Raw genomic sequence first — 18201 nt, 5'->3', positions numbered from 1 at the left:
CAACACACAACGGAGCGACAAAGCTAATCGGAGCTGGGGGCATTTGTCCGGTAAGCCGAGCCTTCCACTTCATTTATGTCCCATTGTTTCTGCTTTGTCCCCTCCAAACACCGACTGGATGGCCACTAATGCACAAAAGGATCAACATTTCAAAGGCCTATCACGGTGAATGGAGCCAGTGATTTTCAATGTATGATGGCAGCCTGGAGTGGCCAGATGGAGACGAGCTTGACAATAACAAAGATGTGCTGCATGGCAGTGCTGGAGCCACAGAGGGTGAAGCTCTCTTTCTCTATCGCTCTCTCTACCTCCATGTGTCTCCCTCATCTCTCCATGCTTCTATACCCTCTATTTCTTCCACTTAAGCCCCCCTCCCGTCTCTATCTCTCACTCTCCCTCTCTTGCTCTCTCCGGTCGCTTCTCTTTGTCCTCTCTCGTCCGCACTAGCCCACATTGATGCATAACAAAAAGCCTCACACGCACACCCGCCGACGCAGCAGCTAGTTAGCATTTTGGTAATAAACAGAGCATGACTTAAATACCTTCCCATTAAAAACACTCTGATTTATTGCCCACACGCCTCAGCAAAGTCTAACGTGCACACGTAGTGCAGTGCGGCGCAGAAAGTGTCATACTAGTTAGTATGCGCACCAGCAACGTTTGCTGTCAGCGATTCCTGCTCTAACCAGCAGGGAGCAGTGTGGAGACTGCAGCAGCGGCGCGATCCAACAGAGAAGCCGCATTGTGCCGATCAGATGACCTCTCTGCTGCAGTTAATGTTCTCTCTTCCACATGGTGGCTGAGGCGCTGCTGTAGTGCTACAGGCTATAGGTGGGGTTCATTGGTACGAGAAGTGTTGGTGCAGCAGGCGCTGGCTATGGACGGATCAGTTGGTTGGGTTGTGCAGCAAAAGAGAGATATTCAACTCTACACATCAAGAAAGAAAGAAAGAGGAAAGTAGTTGCCCACGTGAAGCTCATTGCCTCCATGGTTTGCCTATTTTGCCCATCTCTGTCAGTTCCTCCTTCCCCCCTCTCTCTCTCTCTCTCTCTCTCTCTCTCTCTCTCTCTCTCTCTCTCTCTCTCTCTCTCTCTCTCTCTCTCTCTCTCTCTCTGTACTTCCCTGGTATTCTCCTTCCTCTCTCTTTCTCTCTCTCTCTCTCTCCCTCTCTCTCTCTCTCTCTCTCTCTCTCTCTCTCTCCCTCTCTCTCTCTCTCTCACTCTCTCCATCTGTCTCTCTCTCTCTCTCTCTCTCTCTCTCTCTCTCTCTCTCTCTCTCTCTCTCTCTCTCTCTCTCTCTTTCTTTCTCTCTCTCTCTCTCTCTCTCTCTCTCTCTCTCTCTCTCTCTCTCTCTCTCTCTCTCTCTGCAGTGCAGCAGAGTGATTATCATTCCTCTCACAGTCGGGCCGATAGTCAGATACTGCTGAGCAGACTCCTCCTCACCTGCTCCTAGAGGGGGCTAGAGAGAGAGAGAGGGAGAGAGAGAGAGGGGGGGGGGGGGGGGGGGGGGGTGCAAGGAGAGAAAGAGGTGAAGAGAGATGGGGAAAGGATGCAAAAAAAAGTGGGATGCATTGCGACGGCAAAGTACCCAACGAGGCAAGAATTGAAGGAGGGAGGGGATAGAATGAGACACTGGGAGGGAGGAAGGGAGAGCGGGAACAGGGAAGGAGAGAGAGAGACAGAGACAGAGATTGCTTTTACTGCAGAGGTGGTCCCACTGCAGTGTGTTTTTGGAAGTGTGTATGTGTGTGTTTGTGTGAGTGTATGTGTGTCTTTTTGTGTGTGTGGGTTATTGCTGCTTTTGTGCGTTAGTTCAAGGTCTTTTTTGCACAAGCCATCTAGTTTGTGCTTGTGTGCATGCGTGTGTGCATGCACAACTGTGAGTATGGGTTTGTGCACTTGTGTGTGTGTGAGTGTGTGTGTGTGTTTGTCTGTTGGTATGTGTGTGCGGTTGTGTGTGTATGCTTGTGTGCAGCAGTACACCTTGGCTCATCTCTCTCTGTCTTTCTGTTTGTCTCTTTGTCAGTCAGAAAGCTGGAGAGATTCCATTCAGCTTGCCTCGCACCTCCGCACGCTTAGCCCCAGCCTGTTTCTTACCCAACGTCATGTTTGCCAAACGCTCTTCTGGAATCCCCTAAAGGCCATGGTTTCAACAGAATTATTCATTTTTTGGCTGTAACCATAAATCCTGCCTCGTCGTACCAATCCAAAATCTTTAGGGCGGGCCTACATGTTGGGGTGGAGACATCCTTCTTGTCCTTGGTTAGGAATATGCAAACAAAGTCACTGGATATCATTAATTTCAACAATTTTGTGAACCCTTGATGAAACGAAATCAAATAATGTAACGTTGGTTTGGACCAACGTTACAAAACATGGGGAATAGCCATATTTCTGGTAAGGTTTAATTTCCTGTCACATTTAAGGGGCGCAGGTCGCTTGGTGGCCGGCATTCAACCACTAACTCGCGTTTAGAAATGCCCAAAAGTTTAGTAGGTGATGAGATCTCCGATACGCTGATATCATGATATCTGTTGAAAACGCATTCGTCAGCCAAACCTGATAAAGTATTTTGTATGAAACAAGCGCTTTAATGTAATAATGTTAAGGTTTGAGGGTCTACAGGTATGTGAAACAATAGCATCCTATAGGGAATGTGTCACTTAGGCCCCGTCCACAAGGGCAAAATGCAGTTTTCCTTTGATGCGGTTCAGGAATATCTCAGTCAGTAAAGACGGATTCATTCATTCCAGCTGGTGGGGGGGCGATGACGTCATCGTTTGCGTTTCAGGTGTACACCCGAATCCAAACACGAAACCGCATAGGTCAGTTTTTATTTGAATCTACCCTGGGAGCTGGTTTCAGAAAAGTGTGTTTTCGGGCACCAGATCCGCCGGATCTGTCTGGACGGTCAGCCCAAACGCACAAGACCAAAAAATCAGCTCTGTGTGGACGGGGCCTAAGCCAAATTAGTAGGGTCAGGGCATTGTTTTGCTAGATCAGGTGATATAAACGCTGAGACGAATTCAGCTTGGCTCTCAACGCACATTCAGCGCTTTGAGCCCCTCCCCCCACTATGCTTAGAGTAAAGGGGGAGGTGATAGAGAAGGCATGAGAAATACTGCACACCGGGCAGCGTTCAGGCAGCATTTCAGCATAGCTCCACATAGAGATCCAATACCCATCAGTTTAACTGTACTGATATTTGATAGAAAAATGAGATCAATTCGAGGATAAACAACAGATGTTTCAATAGCATTCATTAACATCCTTATATATAATATATATATAATCATATAAAGACATAAATAGTATTTATTTGAAATGTGTATTCATAACTTATTATAAGTTTATAATGTGCACATTAAAAAGACTTTCTTTAAAAGCCTTTTTCAACATTTGTCTTCATAGACAGAATACTGATGCTGGGAGATTCATTTTTGGACATATTGCCCAACCTTAGTGCACGCTGCTAGGAAGACCTGGAGCGTCAGCCCCTTCTCTAGTCATCTCTTTATTCATTCATCTGTTTACAACTTGCCTTATTACACCATCTGCTTCTTGCCCTCCCTCCCTCCCTCCCTCCCTCCCTCCCTCCCTCCCTCCCTCCCTCCCTCACCACCTCTCCTCCTCCTTCTCCTCCAGCTCTCCGTCTTCTCCTCTCAACACCTGTGTGTGCGGTCCCTTAATGTGAAGGACGTGTAAACAGGATGCTCGCCCTTGGCTGTAGCCTGGGGACACAAATGCACGCGGCGCAGAGCGGCCTCTCGGGTCCAGGGTCAAGGCTCTCCTCCTCCAGTCAGGAGGCAAAAGAAATAAACACTAAATCTGTTATAGCGGGTTGTTTACACCAATCAAGTCTTTTCTCGACACAGCTCTCATTGGCTGGGCTCAGCTCAGAGGGCATCGACCAACTCAGCCGTCCCCCCTGTCTGCCAGCTGTTCTGAGGCATCACTTAGGGCTCTTCAACCCTTCAAAAGAGAACAATATGTTATGAAGACGGAGCCTCCACCCAGAGGTGATGGGGTTTGTGTTGGAGGTCATTGTTTTTATATGAACAATAGGCCATCTTGATGGTTGGATTGGTATTGATTGAGGAGTTAGAAATTAAAACAATAATAAAAATATATATATATCATGATAAGGCTTTATTTATGATGCGCCCTGTTGCCAAAGCACTCCTAAATGTCACTGTCACGCCAGATCAACATTATATTTGGCGAGGAAACACAAATGACACATTAGTTGAATGTTCATGATGTCGAGCCTGCGCCGCGGGCGTCATGTGGCCATGGCGGCTGAATGTCACATCAGGATGTCAACACATCCCATTAGGGCATTAAATAAATGAATCAGCAAATGATAAATAATAATCTACTTTTGAAGTAATTTCAAACTTCAAGGACATCCCATGTGACCACATAACGGATTCAAACTGAAAATAATAAGAAAAATCGAACAAAAAATTCCGTTCCTAAGCAGGGAAACGTACATAACAGGAGCTCAGAACAGGAGCAGAACAAGAGGTTAAGAGATCATTCAGGCTTATTATTAACAAACTGATGAATCATCACTATAGTGTTGTGTTATACTATGTGATTGATATGTTACACGTTTGGTTTAATGTTGCAGAGAAGCGGTGCTGTAAATATAGATATTATTTTTTACATTAAAGTCGCAGTGGGGCCCCCTGTTGCCATTGTTATTGCCGTTAAGTTGCAGTGCTTAAGATGCTTCTGAGATTTGTGCTCTGGCCAGACTGTCTGCCCTTGGTGTCAGGGGATGTGTTTACTTTTAGGGCCCAGTTCCAGCATTGGGTCCTGTTAGAAATTCGTGAATTGTTCACACATTCTCACACATTTGTTAAGATCAGAACTGGGTCATAACTTCATATCATCATAAACCAAACTACTACTGATAAAATATTTAATTTGGTAACATAAATATGTAATGTTAGACCAAAGTAGAAAATTATATATATTCTGATCCAGCATTAAACTTACGTAGACCTATATTTAGAACATAATTTTACCCCCAAAACCAACACTATATTGCAAATATAAACAACAATACAAGACAACGTTTATTTACTGTTGAATTATAGAACAACGTACAGTTGTCAGGCTGAATGAGAGCGAGCAGAGAGAGAGCCATGGGGAGTGTAGTTTGGGTCCCTCCTCCATGTTTACAAGCTGCATCATATCCTACCCATAACTTATGCAGGCAGCCGTGTAGGATGGCACACAGACCCACATGCACACATAAAAATATCTCTCAAACAGTGAAATACACACACACACACCACAGAAAATGATATCTCTCACACACAGACATAATCATATCTCTAATACAAAAGATCACACAATCACAACACAGAAACACAAATGGATATCTCATATAATTACACACATAATCACACACACACATAACATATCTCTCTCCCTCTCTATAACACGGACAGACATACACAAACACACTCACGCACAATCACACACAGTGAGAGAACAAAAAACACGGACAGCAGAATACTGTGATGTGAACAGATAAACAGCATAATAAACACACAGATTTACACGCACACACACACACACACACACACACACACACACACACACACACACACACACACACACACACACACACACACACACACACACACACACACACACACATACACGTATGGCAAAAAACATTAACACCCAGCCCCACATGTTTTTGAATATGCAGACACATGTAGAAAGCAGAGAGGGAAACTGGTAATTAACTAGAGCTCGCTAATTCTCTTTGAACCGACAGCAAGGAGGCTTACACACTAATTACCTTGATGCCTGAGCTGACGTTACACACACACACACACACACACACACACACACACACACACACACACACACACACACACACACACACACACACACACACACACACACACACACACACACTCACACACAAAAACACACACACAGGCTGTTTCCCAAAGAGAACGAAGCATGCTCAACGGCCGCCTATTTAAGGATGCTACGTCACCCTTTTTCGCGTCCTTTATTTTTGAGAATTCCGAGATTTTTCAAGGATGCATCGATGGATCCTCAACTAGCCAATATAAACACATTCCTTTGCGTTCACATGCTACGCTAGCCTTGCAAACCAGACCCATATCAGAAAGATATCCCTGGCTCCCTGGCTGCAAATTCAATTGGCTTCCGCTAGGGGCGTCTAGATTTCTAGACTAACGCTGCGCAGGGTGTTCACAAATTGAATCTGGAAAGCAATACACATTGCTTTACACAAGTGAAGTTTTTGAACGTTTTCAGAAATAATATATATAGATTAATCATGTAAATGCAAAAATTTACCTGTGTGATTTTTTTCAAACTTTTTTGCAACTTAATGATAGGCTATATTTTGCATGGATCGATTTGTTTTAATATGTAAGTAGCTGGTGTTTAAACAAACTACTGTCGCCAATAACAATTTAAACAATTAAAATATTTACCAATGGAGCAGCATTAAAAAGCGGAAGCGGAAGCGCTTCCACACTAGCAAGTTGTTCCAAACTCTGAACGCTACAAACGCTAGGCAGCACTCTAGTCAGCACTCTAGCCTCATCTCCATAGGACTCGACTAGCAAGGAAGTGTTCTAGCAAGGTTGCAGCCTTCACTTTGGTCAACAGCCACACACACAAAGACACACACACACACACACACACACACACACACACACACACACACACACACACACACACACACACACACACACACACACAACATGAGCAGACACACTCCCACACACACTTGCACACACACACACACACACACACACACACACACACACACACACACACACACACACACACACACACACACACACACACGCACTCATGGTCTATTAAAAATGGAACACACACTTAAACACCCACAAGCAAGGGAATAGCATTACACTATACACTGCTGTGTCGATGGACCTTCCATGTCAGAATTAAACAGTAATGGGACATGACGGATTATGGGCAAATTACTTTTATATCTTCAGTCACTGGAATTAATATTCCATCAGCCATGAACGTATACGACACATGTAACCCAACCAAGTGTGTGTGTGTGTGTGTGTGTGTGTGTGTGTGTGTGTGTATAAGTGTGCCTTTTTTTTTATGTGTGTGTGACCCTAACCCTGTGTCTTTATTTAGAGTGTGTATCATTGTACATGGTGTACTGTGTCTATGTTGAAGCTCACCGACTGTCACTTTGTTTTCTGGTTTGTCCTACTCTCCTGAGATTGACTCAGGTACAGCTGGGAGTGTGTCTGTCTGTGTGTGTATGAGTGGAGAGTTACTAAACGTTTATGTATTCAGGCCACAAAGAAATATATTTGTTAAGGACAACAATTGTATTTGTTCAGGAATGTTTTCAGAAGGAGCTGTTTATTGACCATTCTCTTTTTAACCTCATGTTTTTCTAAATGGCTTGAAGGGCATCTTCCCTTCCCACCATTATTAACTGAACCCTCCAAAAGGAGGAATCGAGATTATTGAATTTATTCATAATTCTGTGACTATAGGATGATAATGGACCAGTATACAACATAATATAAAATCATTCACTGCTGCTTATTAATCGTATTAACAGCCTACTCTTCTCAAGATAGGAAAATAAATATACAATAGGGAATAGAATTGAATATAAATGAAAATGATCTAAATAGGAACCAGCGATAGATGGCAACTGAAAAAGAAAGTTCTGCCAAAGCTGGAGATGGGCTCTTTGTGAATGGTTCAGTTAGAATAGCGGAGATAGGGAGGGATTTGTTGGAGTAGAAGATAGAGACTGGTGTCAGTTAACAACCCACCCGCACCCGCAAGAGAGATTGAGAAGAAGAGAGAGAGAGAGAGAGAGAGAGAGAGAGAGAGAGAGAGAGAGAGAGAGAGAGAGAGAGAGAGAGAGAGAGAGAGAGAGAGAAACCTTTGGAGAGAGCTTTGGAGAGAAGAACATTTTCCCATGGAATGTGGTTAGTGGAGGGAAAGGTAAATTGAATCAAGGAGGAAAACAGGAAATAGAATTATCAGAAGGAAATGGAATTGTGTTCTGGATGGTTTTCTTTGGATAGTAAGAGGGAGGGGGGCGGTTGTAGGAAGTTGAATGTGATGGGATCACAGAGCAGAACCACACAATGGGCTAACAGGCTGCGTTGGCGGGGTGCTGTAAGGTGTCAATCACAGACGAGGCTGTGTGCTGTTCCCTGCAACCCTATCCCATTGTACAGACACAATCCATCCGTCTCTGCATCTTGCTCTACCTCTCTTTCATGCTCTTCCATTTCACTATCAGTACTCCCCCATCTTCCCTCTCTTCTCCCACCAAACACACACTCACTCATTGCACCCTCACACGTCTTCCTGTCTCTGTGGTGTAGCCCCATCAGAGAGAGGCGCAGCATGTGAGGAACACAACCCTCAGTGGAACGGGTGAACCGCAGGGCGTACTGATGGAGAAACAAAACGCTGTCTTTCTCTCTCTCTCTCTCTCTCTCTCTCTCTCTCTCTCTCTCTCTCTCTCTCTCTCTCTCTCTCTCTCTCTCACTCTCTCTCTCCCTCTCTCTCTCTCTCTCTCTCTCTCTCTCTCTCTCTCTCTCTCTCTCTCTCTATCTCTCTCTCTCTCTCTCTCTCTCTCACTGTCTCTCACTGTCTCTCTCTCTCTCTCTCTCTCTCTCTCTCTCTCTCTCTCTCTCTCTCTCTCTCTCTCTCTCTCTCTCTCTCTCTCTCTCTCTCTCTCTTTCCACTTCATCTGCAATGCTCTGTCTACCATCTCTTGAAGTAAGAGAAATAAAATAGAAGAATGCCCAACAAAAGTTCCATAATCCATTTCCCTGTGTGCCCTGGCTCTTTTCTCTCACAAATCGAATATCTCTTTTTACTATCCCCCTTTGTCCTTCATTAGGTGCAATGTTGAAATGTTCCTTCGTCTCTGGCGCATCCGAAAAAGGAAGAATTGATAAAAATAACCAACCATCACCATAATGGCTCTTATTCACCCATCCCCCCGTGACTACTCAACCCCCCTCCCCACCACCCTCCCACCCTCACCACCAGCCACACACCCCTCACCACAACCCTACCACCCCTCACCACCACTCTCCCACCCCTCACCACCACCCCTCACCACCACCCCTACCACCCCTCACCACCACACCTGGCAACACCATGGCTGTAGCCAGCTATGAGGTCACTGATGTATTGACCTGGGTAATTAAATAATAACTTCTTCCTGCCCACCACCCTACCAGCCCTCACCACCACCCTCACCATTACCCTTTTCTGCACTCCGTTTCACAAGAATTTCACATTGTTCAGTTTTCTTTGATTTTCTCTTGCTCTACTTCTCTCTCTCTCTCTCTCTCTCTCTCTCTCTCTCTCTCTCTCTCTCCCTCCCTCCTACTCCCTCTATCTCCCCCTCCCCCCCCTCTCTCTCTCTCTCTCTCTCTCTCTCTCTCTCTCTCTCTCTCTCTCTCTCTCTCTCTCTCTCTCTCTCTCTCTCTCTCTCTCTCTCTCTCTCTCTCTCTCTCTCTCTCTCCGGGGTGCTGGATTTAAGGGAGATCTAAATTGGTGGAGTAATAATTTGCAGGCGCTCAGATTAGCGACTGGGAGGAGGAGATAGGCTGTGTGTCCCCCGGGCGCGGATACAGTCTTTAAGTATCTCTGATGCTCTTTCCCCACACGCTTCTCCCTAAAGCCTGGTAACGAGACTGTAGAGAAGGAGGAGGAGGAGATGGTCTATTCACTAGTCTGGGGAGGAGGAGGTGGTCTAGTTACTAGACTTGGGAGGGGAGGAGGAGGTGGTCTAGTTACTAGACTTGGGAGGGGAGGAGGAGGTGGTCTAGTTACTAGACTTGGGAGGGGAGGAGGAGGTGGTCTAGTTACTAGACTTGGGAGGGGAGGAGGAGGTGGTCTAGTCACTAGACTGGGAGGAGGAGGTGGTCTAGTCACAAGACTGGGGGGGAGGAGGAGGTGGTCTAGTCACTAGACTGGGAGGAGGAGGTGGTCTAGTCAATAGACTGGGAGGAGGAGGTGGTCTAGTAACTAGACTTGGAGGAGGAGGAAGAGGTAGTCTAGTCACTAGACTGGGGAGGAGGAGGAGGAGGAGGTGATCTAGTAACTAGACTGGGAGGAGGAGGATAAGGTAGTCTAGTCACTAGACTGGGGAGGAGGAGAAGTTGATTCTCTGGGAGGAAGCTTGGTCAGTCATCCATGCAGTTCTCCATTTTGTTCCCTGTGTTTGTTGGGGGAGGGGCGGGGGTTGTGTATGTGACCTGTGTCTATGAATCCTATTCATGTGTCAGATAGTCTATATTACCAGCAAGCTCCACTCATCAAATGTGATGAAGCCACGGAGTAGAGTTCCAGTTAGGATTAGTATGAAATAGTTTAGATTTAAATGTGTGTTTTCTTAATTCATTACATCAAGTATTTTTGTCTCTGTGTTCCTATTCTGTGGATAATTCCATAAATAAGCCAATGAATAGGTTTATCCCTGAGCAGGATAAGTACAAAGAGAGAATCAGAGCAGATAGGGAGAAGGTTACTGTGTTAGATGTTACCCAGCTACCAGAGTGATTCTCAGTGGTCGGAAAGAAATGCATCCAGATGAAAGATCAGTGCCACAGGAAAGATCTTAACCACAACATGTGTAAACCCACGCTACACTGACGGACGGTCATTTGTTGCAGAGAATAATAAATAGAAACGAAACTGTGAATTCAAAATGCACCGCAGTGGTTTGGGATGGGTCTAATTCCATTAATCCTTCATGACCAGATTATCCCAGTGTGTTGACATGAACCCACGGCCCGTCCGGATTTCCTTCCACCTGATTAGGAATATCAAGGATTATTTCTGGATGATTAATCAGACATTCTGTCTCCTGCAGGGGACTCTTCGCCGAGTGACCTTCTCCGTGGTCAGCCAGCCGCAGGATGCCGGTTGCTATGACAGCGGCATGGAGGACTCTGAGACGCCGAGCAGCAAGAGCTCCTCCGGCCCCCGCCTAGGAGCCCTCCCCCTGCCAGAGGAGGGGTACGAGAGGACCACCCCCGAGGGCAGCGTGGGAGAGGAGGAACACGTGGAGAACGGTGGGGAGGGAACACACACACACACACACACACACACACACACATACACACACACACTGCCACACTGCCACACATTTGCATACATAATGCACACACATCACTCACACACAACGCAAAAGACACACACAGAAGACACACACACAGACAGGCACGTACACACACAAATACATATGCTTGACAACCTCAACATAGAACATATTTGTTCTGTTTTGTGAATGTGCAGGGCATTTTAAATCAGAGCACCTAATCGAAAGGAAACTTATTTTCAAGGATTTTTGAATGGTTCATTTATTACAAACTACCCTCCCACACACACAAAAAAGACACACATGCAGAGAGAGAGAGAGAGAGAGAGAGAGAGAGAGAGAGAGAGAGAGAGAGAGAGAGAGAGAGAGAGAGAGAGAGAGAGAGAGAGAGAGAGAGATGCTTTGTGCAGTTCTTAGATTTGACCATGGCTACATTCTATTGAAGCTCAGTTTTCAACTAAATAGGAATATTCTGACTTTCACCAAGGAAAATGTACTTTTACCCCTTGATCCTCAGTAATAAATTATCCAATTTTGTTTGTGTGGCCTAAGCAGATGTACTCATGTCTTGTGTGCTAGATTAGCAGAGTCATAGCTTCATTGCTATGGAGCTAGCTTAGAAGTGTCTGCTTGTGTGTGTACGTTGACTTAACCTGGACTAATTACACATTTGATATGCTTCTCCAACTGTATATGTTTATTGTCGTGTTCTTGTTGAAAGGAGTTCAAAACGGGTCGCTTTTAGCTGACTTTATTTGTTAAAGTATTTCGGTATGGTAACTATGAAGCAAAAGGGAGGGAATTGTATCTAACACGCGTGGAGCGAAATACCGAAGAGCTACTTTGAGCCCAGGGGCTTAGGCCCGAGGCTCTCTGCGGGTCTGCCTATGTTTCTCTGACCTCCTCTGGCTCTGGGCGCTACGAATGTATCAAGTAGACGTCGCCTATGTGAAGCAGGCGTGGCCTATATGAAGTGGGCGTGGCCTATGTGACGTCTTAGCTGCGGATTCTGCGTCTGTCTTAAAGGAGACATATTATGCCACCAGGTGTGAGTGTGATTAGCCTAATAAGCCGTTTCGAAAATCTGCCCCAGATGACATTACTAGTGGGCATGTCCACCTAGATCTGTGCTGGATAGATCAGTCTACCAGCCTACCCATTGGACTTAGTAAACGTTGCTCATATATCCAGCAGAGATCTAGGTGGGCATTATCGTGTGATGTCATATGGGGCAGATTTTCGAAACGGCTTGTAAGGCTAATCACACTCACACCTGGTGGTATAATATGTCTCCTTTAAAAATGCTGCCTTCTGTGGCTGGGGTAGTTATTACAGCTTGTATGTTTCATCCTGCTCCCTTGTGGCTGTGTGTAGTAATTACAGCTTATGTGCTTAATTTACGTAACATTATTAACAACAACCCTTATGTTCACCCCTACACAGAATAACCCCTATCTTGGCCCTTTGTAGTTCTTCACATTGTCAATAATACCTTGTAGCATGCAGAATCATGGTGGACTTTTGGATGTTAATCCTAAAGGGATATTAGGGTCTGGTTTCTTGTTACAGCCCTTACCTGGAATGAAAGTTTCCCTCTAATTAGTCTACTGTATTATGGTCTAATTAGTAGAGGAGAGAAAGACGCAGGAGAACAGGAGAAAAGCAAGGCCAGTGTTCGAAAGGAAGACCCTTGTTGCTGTGAGGCAGCAGTGCTAACCACAGTGCCACCCATGAGTAATTTCCACCCAGCCTTACGTGAACTTTCCCCTTTCACCTAATTGTAGACCTTGCCAGGATTTGTAGGAAATATATTCTACAGGTCAGGGTTTTAAATCCATTTGACACTTACTCTGTGTCACTTTACCAAATTCAGAGACATGCTCCACTGCTCTTTCAAATAAATTGTCGTCCTGTCTTAGTAATGTATCCCTTCTTCATCTCTTACCCCTACGGCTTAGCTCCTATTCACTCCTCCTCCACCACCTTACACCTCCTCCTCATCTCCCTCTCCTCCTCCATGTAACTCCTCCTCCATCTTACACCTCCTGCTCATCTCACTCTTCCTCCTCCAGCTTACCCCTGCTCCTCCCACTTTCATCCCTACTGCTCATCCATTTCACACCTCTTGCTCCATCTCACTCCTTCTCCATCTCACTCCTGCTCCTAAATCTCACTCCACCTCCTTCATCTCACAACTTCTCCCTCTTGTCACTGCGGTCCCTCCGACTCACTCCTCCTGCTCCATCTCCCTCTTGCTCCTAGAACTCACTCCTCCTACTCCATCTCCCTCTTGCTCCTAGAACTCACTCCTCCTACTCCATCTCCCTCTTGCTCCTAGAACTCACTCCTCCTACTCCATCTCCCTCTTGCTCCTGCAACTCACTCCTCCTACTCCATCTCCCTCTTGCTCCTACAACTCACTCCTCCTACTCCATCTCCCTCTTGCTCCTACAACTCACTCCTCCTGCTCCATCTCCCTCTTGCTCCTACAACTCACTCCTCCTACTCCATCTCCCTCTTGCTCCTACAACTCACTCCTCCTGCTCCGTCTCCCTCTTGCTCCTACAACTCACTCCTCCTACTCCATCTCCCTCTTGCTCCTACAACTCACTCCTCCTGCTCCATCTCCCTCTTGCTCCTGGAACTCACTCCTCCTGCACCATCTCCCTCTTGCTCCTACAACTCACTCCTCCTGCTCCATCTCCCTCTTGCTCCTGGATCTCACTCCTCCTGATCCATCTCCCTCTTGCTCCTGGAACTCACTCCTCCTGCTCCATCTCCCTCTTGCTCCTACATCTCACTCCTCCTGCTCCATCTCCCTCTTGCTCCTACATCTCACTCCTCCTGCTCCATCTCCCTCTTGCTCCTACATCTCACTCCTCCTGCTCCATCTCCCTCTTGCTCCTGGATCTCGCTCCTCCGGATCCATCTCCCTCGTGCTCCGAGAACTCACTCCTCCTGCTCCAGCTCCCTCTTGCTCCTGGATCTCACTCCTCTTCTCTTGTCTCTTCTCTCCATGTCCAGATGCCAGACAGCTGCCAGATGTTACTTTGACAGGGAAGTGCACCCGTGAGTGTGACGAGTTCGGACACTCTGACACGTGCTGGATGCCCGTGGTCCGCCCGTCGCCACGCCAACGCCAGCGTCACGGCAGCGACCCATCGCGGCTCTCGACTTTCGCTCCCGGCGACGACAACAACAACCTGCGCAGCAACGACCCGGAGAGCGACAGTGAGAGTGCGGGCAGCGCCTGCAGCGGCGAGCCGGGCCTTGGGGGCGTCGGCACCGGAGGAGGAGGGCAGCGGCTGCCCCTGGCCAACGCAGACACCCTCGGCACCCTGGGGAGGGGCGACCGCAACCGCAACGTGGGCGACCACAACCGCAACCTTCTGAACCGGAAGATGACCTCGGCGTCCTACGACACGTTCAGCAGCGCCGGCTTCGGCAGGCGGCAGGCGGAGGAGGAGGGGGGAGAGGGGCAGACCCCCCTAGAGGTGATCCCCCTGACGCGGACGGGAGGAGACTACAAGACCACATCCTGCCTCACCCTCTCCCGCCGCGAGGTGTACCTCTGAATACACACACCGCCACACACACACTGACTGGTAGATAAGACGAAGCTCTGCAAGACTTTTAACCTGCGAACGAGAGTGATTGGGTGCCCTTTTAAATCAGAAAAAGGGAAGACATGTTGGGTGAAAAAAAACGTCTGAAAGAAAAATGATTCCGTCGAATTCGAACTTTTTTAAGCTGAATAATATTTATATAAATAAATTGGAGTTATTAACTCTCAGAAGCACTCTCAGACAATAAGTACTTTCTAACCAGGACTAGTTTGTTTCTATTTGTATAGCTCCTCAAAGCTAGCTGCCCAATTAATACGGTGCAAGGAACTGGTGATCCTCTCATACCTGAGGACAGTTTAAACCGGAACACAATGCATGCTTAAACCCCTGCGATGGAGGGAACTGTGTGAAGAAGAAAAAAAACAAGAGTTTGATCTTTGTGATATCATCACCCTGCTGGACAACATAAAAAGAAAAACATACCAAATGCATTATAACACACCTATAAGTATCAATTGTTGAACATTGAAAAAAACCATTGTGGTCTTAATCCTCAAACGTGGATAAAAGAAACGCCCATGGCATGGAATGGAATTGTTTTGATATTTCTTTTGGTTTTCAAGATCTAATTCTTACAGATCAATCCTAGTGAACTTTTTAAGAAACATCGTATTATGGACATTAACCACTCAAACGGGAACTCAAACTGTCAAATCTGTGAAACAGCGGCTCTTCCATCATGTACTATCTATAACCAACAACCAATACATGCCCAGTAATCTATGAGGAAATGAAAAAAACACTGATGCCACAAACCAGTTGAGAGGGAATCAGTCAATTTTTTTACAGTAGAAACTTGAGTCCAAGCTCCTTGGACAATATCAGTAGTAATACACTATTCTGAGTAGACATAGAAAACAATCTTTAAACATACTTTCAGAAAACAAGTGCCACACTGTTTCGAAAAAAGAAAATACTGTACTGCTTATCTTTTTTGCCTTTTCAGCCAGTTTGTATGTGTGTGTATATGTGTCCACAGTGTTGGTTCCCTGCCAAACTGACTACCATTACCGTTTACTCCAAGGTGCTGAGCCCTCGCTCTAACACAATAATCTTACAAACGCACCCAACATTCATAGATCAGTATTATTTCACACGCATACAAAATACATGGGGAAGTTAAGCATGTGCACACACACACACACACACACACAAACACACACACCAGCACACACTTATACACAAAAAACATTCACACGACCACTGAATCCATCTTACCGTCTTGCTTCGGTGGCTGCGTAATACGGCGAACATTAATAATACATTGAACAGTCACAGACATAGACACAAACCACAAACTTAGCTGAATTATGAATACAACTACCCATATATGCATATCTTCATATACACTATGTGTGTATGCACTCTTAATCATACTTTTTTACATATTGCCTCTCATAGAAATAGCTGTAGCATTCTGCCTGTTCCCCTCAAGCCAGTATTTAAACATGTATTTAAATAACGATTCATCCTTCTGATTGCAAGAGATGGAAGGGACTATGTATAGTGAATTTTGCTGACATCTATGTAATAGTATACATTTTTGGAGTATAACATATTCCACATACTTTAAGTAGGACTTTCAAGAAAAACGAGTTTCTGTCAAAGAAAAAAAGGACTGCATGAATGAAAGATTTGTTTAAAAAAGAGAGTGAGAAAGAATGAAAAAAAGAAAACGGTCTCTCTTTAGGAACAATCTTTGGACCCATGTGTGCATAACGGTTGTACAGGGGAGAGAGGTCCTTCAACCTCCATCTCTGATCCTAGAGGGAGAGAGAGAGAGAGACAGAGAGAGAGTCAGAGACATAGAGTTAGAGGCAAGGAGAGTTGGAGCGAGAGAGAGAAACTGGAGTGAGCAGGGGTGACCTTGAATCTGTCCCAGGATACGGCATAGGGGCTTTGCATGCTGGGTACCGAGGTGACAAGGCACTGGAGCGTACAGATATTTTCTTCAATCTGTGCCCACACCGCATAACGTACTGCTCGCCCCCACACCACACACACACACACACACACACACACACACACACACACACACACACACACACACACACGCACACACACACACACACTCTTACGCTCCTCTCTCTCACATACACACACTATCTTCTCTCCCTTACACAACCACACACACACACACACACACACACACACACACACACACACACACACACACACACACACACACACACACACACACACACACACATATATACTCCTAACTCGCACAAAAATACACATACACACACACTCCAATCACACACACACCTCCCTCTCTCACATATGCACGCACACACGCAAATGCACACACCAATCCACCCCCCCCCCCCCCCCCCCCCCCCCCCCCCCCCAACCCCCCCCCCCCCCCCCACCCCACACACACACACAGACACACACACCCCTCTCTGTTGTGCAAACGTACACAAACAAACACACTCTCTCCTTACACAATCCCACCATTGCCCTGACCTGGCACTCCAGCCCCCCTGGGCCGGAGGGGCCCTGTGCTATCGGCCCAGTGTCAGCATTGGTTGAGCAGCGTGTGGGGGATAACAAGGTTAGGTGTCTCTCAGAAGTCTTAATCATTTCCCTTCCCCTTCTCTGGCCTTGATCTGCCCTCATCAAATGAATGGCTGGTTGGAGACAACGCTCACCTTGCACAAGCTAATTCCCAGAGATCTTCTCTCTCTCTCTCTCTCTCTCTCTCTCTCTCTCTCTCTCTCTCTCTCTCTCTCTCTCTCTCTCTCTCTCTCTGTGTTTTATTTCTTTATTTGGTCTGCTCCCACTCAGTAGAGGATTAGGTTTGCATTAGCGTTAACACCCGGAGCCGTGCTGGATGTGGGTCCCGGGGGTCTCTTTAGTGTAGGGCCATCTGCAGGCCATAAACGTGGAAGAAGAAGTCAGTTATGCTAACTTTGTACCATAGTTGCTCACACTCAGGTAAGAGTTACCAACGTTTGTACGCTAGTGAACACAACAAACAAACTCTGTGGGCTTTCAGTGTGCCCCGTGATAGCATCCACACACACACACACACACACACACACACACACAGGCACACACACGCACACACACGCACACACACGCACGCACACACACACACACACACACACACACACACACACACACACACGCACACACACGCACACACACACACACACACACACAAAACACACACACACACACACACACGCACACACATACAACGTGTAGAGCCAATGGTTGGGAGATGATTCGGTGGTTTATGATACCACAAAATGGATGTCCCCGCCTTGCACTATGTAAACCAATAGTTCTAGGATTAATAGTTAAGCATATTTCCAGTCCGGTGGACATACTATGAACAGGGTATACCCTCAGCAATGCCACCGTGTGCCTGGCTCTCTGTGGCTTGGTTTGACCCACCAATCCACTCACATGAACCCCAACC

At 46.4% G+C, this 18201-nt stretch overlaps 1 protein-coding gene across 1 annotated transcript in view; it reads left to right on the top strand.

Annotated features, from left to right (window-relative positions):
- The window catches only part of pcdh7a (protocadherin 7a), a 37983-nt gene extending 22280 nt beyond the window's left edge, over positions 1-15703 (top strand). Inside the window, exons 4-5 of the mRNA XM_030352341.1 lie at positions 10918-11119; positions 14170-15703. Of these exons, the coding sequence (XP_030208201.1) occupies positions 10918-11119; positions 14170-14720 (753 nt within the window). The 3' untranslated portion in view covers positions 14721-15703. The remainder of the gene's footprint in view (positions 1-10917; positions 11120-14169) is intronic.
- Positions 15704-18201: the final 2498 nt, after the last annotated feature.

This window comes from Gadus morhua, chromosome 3 (assembly GCF_902167405.1).
Source record: "Gadus morhua chromosome 3, gadMor3.0, whole genome shotgun sequence".
Taxonomy (NCBI): Eukaryota; Metazoa; Chordata; class Actinopteri; order Gadiformes; family Gadidae; genus Gadus; species Gadus morhua.
This window is presented reverse-complemented; position numbering and strand designations above follow the sequence as displayed.